Source organism: Ranitomeya variabilis, chromosome 2 (genome assembly GCF_051348905.1).
Source record: "Ranitomeya variabilis isolate aRanVar5 chromosome 2, aRanVar5.hap1, whole genome shotgun sequence".
Taxonomy (NCBI): Eukaryota; Metazoa; Chordata; class Amphibia; order Anura; family Dendrobatidae; genus Ranitomeya; species Ranitomeya variabilis.
In genome coordinates, this window is record NC_135233.1 from 1,100,819,902 (window position 1) to 1,100,826,751 (window position 6,850).

Sequence of the window (6,850 nt, forward strand, 5' to 3'; positions counted from 1 at the left end):
GAAACTTTAAAATGCTTTGCTATCTTCTTATAGCCTTCCCCTGCTTTGTGGGCTTCCACCATTCTCAGAGTGCTAGGCAGTTGCTTAGAAGAACCCATGGCTGCTGTTTTTGGCACGAGGTTAGAGGAGGCTGGGTTTTTATAAAGCTGGGAAATTTCATCACCTGGCCTTTCCCAACGATGATAGTGAACAAGTCATAACCATAGCAGGCTAATTAAGGTAGGTCTGAAACCTTGATCAAAGTTATCTGAACACATAAATCTCCAAGGGTGCCCAAACTTGTGCATGAGCCCATTATCCTTTTTGTAATTTTTAAAATGTAAAAAATGATATTTTTTGCCTAAAATACAAAGGAAATGTGTCATCTTTTACTTGATGCTTTTTAGAGATCATTCCATTTCAACTTGCTTAACTGTTCACAATAAGAGTAATTTTGACCAGGGGTGCCAAAATTTTACATGCCACTGTATGTATATAGCATACCCAGTCAACGTTAACTCCTTACAGGAATAGGCCATAATAACTCATACATGGGCAATCTACAGGCTGCAAATAAACGGGGATCTCATTTTTGCCTATTATTGCTATTTGACTAATTCATTTCATTGCCGCGCACAATAGGTAACGTAGAATGGAAATACCATATGGTGTTTGTGGGTTCAATTTAGAAAATAAAGGCTTGGTGTGCAATCGTATGTCGCCCAAATAAATGCTAAATGTGCAATATTCTTACTTATATTTGGCTGGTAAGGTGAATGGACTGGTTGGCTTATATTTTGGGAAGCGTTTCTGATTTGTGGTGGCCTGAATACAAGGTCGTGTTTACACATCCAGGTGTCATGGTCTTTAGTTTATGGACTATCTACCTCCCGACCCAAATTCAGTCAGGAGACCCTCAGTCAGTCCATACATCGAGGTCATTACTCAGGCTGTGGCATAGGCATGTGTGAATCTGACCTAAGTAGGAAGGGCTACCTCAAAAGGACCAAGACCACCAACAGTACCGGAAAGACTTGTCCAGTCTGTGATTGGTTCCAAGCATAGTTCGCGAAAATCATTGAACCAGACTAGGATTACACAAGAGTCAGAGCCATTTCTAGCTAAAGTAAACCTTTAATGAACCAGAAGCATCGACTATGGGTCCGGCCTTACAGAACAGAGATACATTTCTTAATCTGTCTCAGAGCTCTTTGTACATCCTTATTTCTCAGACTGTATATCAAAGGGTTTAACATGGGGGTAACAACCGTGTAGAAGACAGACACCAGCTTGTCGGTTACCTCTGTGGATGAATACCTGGGCCTCATGTACATGAATGTAGCTGTCCCGTAGAAGATGATGACCACGGTAATGTGTGACACACATGTGGAGATGGCCTTGTGCTTTCGAGAACCGATTTTAACAAGAACTACAAAAATCTGCACGTAAGAAAAAAGAATAAGACATACGGGAACGATGAGCAAGATGGAGCTTCCTACCAAGGTTACAATGTTATTAACGGAGATGTCACTGCAGGACAACTGGAGCAATGATGGAGCTTCACAGAAGAAGTGGTCGATGGTGACAGGGCCACAGAATCTCAACTGATACATAAAGTACATATCCGAGGAGGAAATGATACAACCGACGACCCAGGAGACACTGATCATCCTGACACAAGACATCGTGTTCATAATCAAGCTGTAATGTAAGGGTTGACAGATGGCAACATATCGGTCATAAGCCATGAAGGCCAACAGGATGCACTCAGTTTCCCCCATAAACAGGTAGAAATAAACCTGAAGAAGGCACCCAGCGAAGGAGATGTTTTTGGAAGACAAGGCAATGTTCACCAACATCTTAGGAACGATAATTGAGGTGTAACAGATGTCAAGGATGGAAAGATTTGAAAGAAAGAAGTACATGGAGTGGTGAAGACGACTATCTATTCTTACCGCCACAACGAGGAGGAAATTCCCAAGAACAGTCGACAAGTAGAGCAGTAAAAATAAGTGGAACAAAAGCACTTGGATCTTTGGATTTTCTGACAGTCCAAGGAGGATGAATTCATCAGTCCTGGTCTTGTTGACAATTTCCATGCCAGTTAACGTTAGAAATGGAAAGAAACAGCTAAGAGATCAGAATCGTGCAAGGACTGAGGTCTGTATTTTGTACATGTATTTTTTTCATCTTTGTTTCCCAGATGACGACTCAACAACAGATCAAATTTCCCAACAATGGTCCAAGTTTGTTTTTTTCCCCCAAACAACGCAATTAAATTATTTATTCCTACAATGTAGAACATTTACAAGTAAGTTTGTTTTAAGAACCCCAAACTACTAAAAAAAAAACCAAGTAGATCAGCCGGTTACAGTCATCGATACTGAAAGCATTCAACTGTTCATCTTGCCAATTTAAAAAAAATACGCAGGTTTTTAATGTTTTTGCTTAGTTTATAATTGTAGTCATTGGCTTCTTCTCTATTTTTATACTTTCAGTTAATTAAGTTAATATTGAAGCTATAATAAGAATCTGCATTTTTGGTAGATTGAAACCTCCAAGATTTAGGAAGGTTATATTGTACTCAAGTTATAATAAAATTCTGCGAGGCTCAAGTGCAACACTGCTGAAAGTGAGATATGAGGCATTACGGTTAAAAAGTTTTAGATGGGTGGAAAAAATGCTTGGAAATAAAAATTATTTCAAAAATAGAAGTTTTAATAGATTATTAATATTAAGTAACAAAATGCAAAGTGAATGAACAAAAGAGAAATCTAAGTTCCATCAGCCTTTAGTGATGCCTCATCATCTACATCGCTTATTCTCAATCACTGGATCATAGTTTTTGAAGGAACTCGGCTGAAGGTTGTGCCAAGCATCTTGGAGACCTGACCCCAGATCTTCTGTGTATGAGGCTTGTGCGGATCCTTCAGACTCTTCATGAGATCCCAGACAGACGGGATGATGTGAGATCCGGGCTCTGTGGGGCTGAATCATTACTTCTCGGAATTCACTTGTTTTTAATGATGTTGGCTGGACGTTTGGGGGTTGTTGTCCGGCTGCAGAATAAATTTGGAGCCGCTGAGACACCTGCTTATGGTATCACATGATGGGTACAGTGTCTCCTGGATTTCTCAGCACTGAGAAAACCTACTGAATGACCATAGATGCAGTGCTCAGCCAAGGAAACTTAGTGTGGCAGATGAAGGACACGTCACTTCCCTTCGAAACCAGATGATGTCCATCAGTGCCATCTGCTCTAAACTGGCAGCAACCAGTGGGACCAGCTACACCTATATATTGTTCTGAAAAGCCTTGCCAGAAGTGGTCTTTTTGGAAGAATTTAGGCCAAACATCTTAATTTCAACAAGAAAACAAGACTATGAGGAGACAGAAGGATTCTGTACAAACCTCATTCACAGATCTGGGGTCAGTTCTCCAAGATGTTTGGCACAACCTCCTGCTGAGATCCTTTAAAAATTGACTTATAAGATGTGATGAAGACAATGGGTGGACACCAGATATTGATGATGGAGGAAACAGGAGCTCATCAGATCAAATGCTGATCATGGAGGTGACGAGTGGTCACCAGATACTGATGATGGCGGTGACGGGAGGTCACCACATACTGATGATGGAGGGGATGGGTGGTCACCAGATACGGATGATGGAGGGGATGGGTGGTCACCAGATACTGATGATGGAGGTGACGAGGGGTCACCAGATACTGATGATGGAAGTGACGAGTGGTCACGAGATACTGATGATGGAGGTGACAGGAGGTCACCAGCTACTGATGATGGAGGTAATGGTGGGCACCAGATACGGATGATGGAGGAGATGGGCAGTCACCAGATACTGATGATGGAGGTGACGAGTTGTCAACAGATACTGATGATGGAGGTGACAGGAGGTCACCAGCTACTGATGATGGAGGTGACGGGTGGTCACCAGATACTGATGATGGAGGTGATGAGGGGTCACCAGATACTGATGATGGAGGTGACGAGTGGTCACCAGCTACTGATGGTGCAGGTGATGGGAGGTCACCAGATACTGATGATGGAGGTAATGGTGGGCACCAGATATGGATGATGGAGGAGATGGGCAGTTGTAGCGCCCCCACTGTCGCAGGGCCGAGGGGTACCCGGTACCGGGCCTCTGAGTCTCTGTTCTGGGGTTGTCACGGTGGCTAGGCCCGGTCCGTGACCCTGCTGAGGGGCGTACAATAAAGGTGGAGGGAATGGTGATGATGTTGTGGTGGTGCGGTGCAGGTCGCAGTAAATAACGAGGACACCAGGTTGCAGTCTCTTTACCGAAGGTCCCAGGATCCTCAGTCCGGAATACGGTTAACCGGGCTGCGCAAGTCCGGCCGGTCCGATGGCACCTCCAGAGTTCCCTTTGCAGGTGGAAATCTGTGCCTACCTTCTAGCGCTTGTGTGTTGTGGTCCTCCCCTGCTGTGCTTACGGGATAGTCCCCACAACTGTTGTGTCTGTTTCTGAAGTTCCCTCACAACTCGATTATGATGTTCCTCTTCGTCCCCCAGATGATATGGCTAGGACGCACCCGTATGACGGGTAGGCTCGGAGTTCTTCCGGGACCCTAGCGTCGCCCCTCTCCTGTTGTTGCCCCCTGTGTCTTCGTAGGTGATTTGTGTGAGACAGCCCGCCTATAGCTGACTGTCCTGCCGTAGGTTTGAAGTATTGCTTGGAGCCTAGTACTTCCTCGGCGTTCCGGCCACCGGCTACGCGCCTCAGTAGGATGTTGCCTCGTCTTACAGCACGACTCCTACTGGTATTACTCCTTGTTGCGTTGATCTCGTTTCTCACTCAGCACAATATACCTCACTTCTTGTCCTTTCTTAGGGTACCGCCGCGATCGAGTGCAGGCGCGGTCCCGTAACGTTCTCTCTGTTCGCTAGGCCTCTGTCAGGATCCCACCCCTGACAGGGACCCCCCCTGAGTCTCTCCCCGCAACACCCTCTGCCACAGGGTGCTGCCTGTTCGATTCCCAGTCAGCTTCTGTCTAACTTTCTGCCTAACCCCCAGTTTTACCAGATTGTGAGGAGTGGCCTAATACATAGCGCCCTTAGCTCCCCCTGGAGACCAGACTGTGAAGTGTATTGGTGACTGTGATACCTGGTCAGAAGAACTCCTTCAGTGCCATCAGACGTACCATAGCCCCCCTTAGCGGCGGAGCATCAGTACTGCAATGACCAGGACTCTGGGGCGCTGCACGGTCACCAGATACTGATGATGGAGGTGACGAGTTGTCAACAGATACTAATGATGGAGGTGACAGGAGGTCACCAGCTACTGATGATGGAGGTGACGAGTAGTCACCAGCTACTGATGGTGGAGGTGATAGGTCACCAGATACTGATGATGGAGGGGATGGCGGGCACCAGATGCGGATGATGGAGGGGATGGCGGGCACCAGATATGGATGATGGAGGGAATGAGCGGTCACCAGATACTGATGATGGAGGTGACGAGTGGTCACCAGGCACTGATGATGGAGGTGACAGGAGGTCACCAGCTACTCATGATGGTGACGGGAGGTCACCAGATACTGATGCTGGAGGTGATGGCGGGCACCAAATACTTATGATGGAGGTGACGGGCGGTTCCCAGATAGTGATGATGGAGGTGATGGTGGTCACCAGATTCTGATGGGGGAGATGGGTGGTCACCAGATACTGATGATGGAGGAGACGGGCGGTCCCCAGATAGTGATGATGGAGGTGATGGTGGTCACCAGATTCTGATGGGGGAGATGGATGTCACCAGATACTGATGATGGAGGAGACGGGCGGTCCCCAGATAGTGATGATGGAGGTGATGGTGGTCACCAGATTCTGATGGGGAGATGGGTGGTCACCAGATACTAATGATGGAGGCTACGAGCGGTCACCAGATACTGATAATGAAGGTTACTTGCGGTCACCAGATTCTGATAATGGAGGCCATGGCGGTCACCAGCTACTGATGGGATTTACATTTCTCATTTGTTCATTGACTATGAAAATAGTCTTACTTTGCAGCTCATTTCTACACCTGGCTAAAATGTTTGCACAGCACTGTATACACAGAACTCTTATTCTGAAGAGTTACAAAAGAAATGGAGAAAGATCAGTGCAAGGAACTAGAGACTCCATATATGCCCAACAAAAGAAAACATGTATAAATGAACAGTTACATTACAAATATCCGCCTTATGTTTCTTGCAGAGACACATGGACCGCCTGAAGTTTGGGACAAGCCCCGAGTCACTACTCATGAGTTTTATTTGGTAGATCTTCACTTTGAGCACTTACTATATATATTAACCATTTATCTTTAGCAGATTAACGATCTTATATGTGGCACTTTACTGACACCGCCGCCCCGATATAAAACAGCCAAAATTCAGATCAGTCGATTATCCTTTTTCAAGACAAACCGTAATTTTACTACCATAGCTCATTTAATACTTAAGTTACAAAACAATATTCATTCAAAAAAAATTTGCCATTTAATTTGTCAAAATTTTATTTTTTTGCATTTTTGAAAATGAAAGGTAAATTAATAAAAAATAAAAAAAAGCCTCCTTTTAAATTCAAAGTTTAATGACGAAAATATTCACAATTTCCTTACTAGTAAAGATCAGTAAAATGATCATTCTTATTTTAAAAAGTCATTTATTTAGAAATTGATATTCTATAATAAATAGGCAATATTTAAAAATTCTAATATCAAAAATGTTAAATAAATGCTAAATAATGAAAGAATACAGGAATTTTTCATAACGTTATTAGGATTAGATTTCATTTTAGTTACTATAACACTGACATTTTTAGTGTAAAATATCCCAATCTTTCACGACACATTT

The 6,850-nt window shown here is 44.1% G+C and overlaps 1 protein-coding gene across 1 annotated transcript; it reads right to left on the bottom strand.

The window, feature by feature from the left end:
* Window positions 1–1,148: 1,148 nt before the first annotated feature.
* Window positions 1,149–2,078, bottom strand: LOC143804083 (olfactory receptor 10A7-like). Its single transcript, XM_077281819.1, has one exon. The coding sequence runs from the start codon at window positions 2,076–2,078 to the stop codon at window positions 1,149–1,151; it is 930 nt and encodes a 309-aa protein (XP_077137934.1).
* Window positions 2,079–6,850: the final 4,772 nt, after the last annotated feature.

What these genes read in the sequence shown, in the direction of transcription:
- LOC143804083 (XM_077281819.1), bottom strand. Translation starts at nt 2,078, where the DNA reads ATGGAAATTGTCAACAAGACCAGGACTGATGAATTCATCCTCCTTGGA.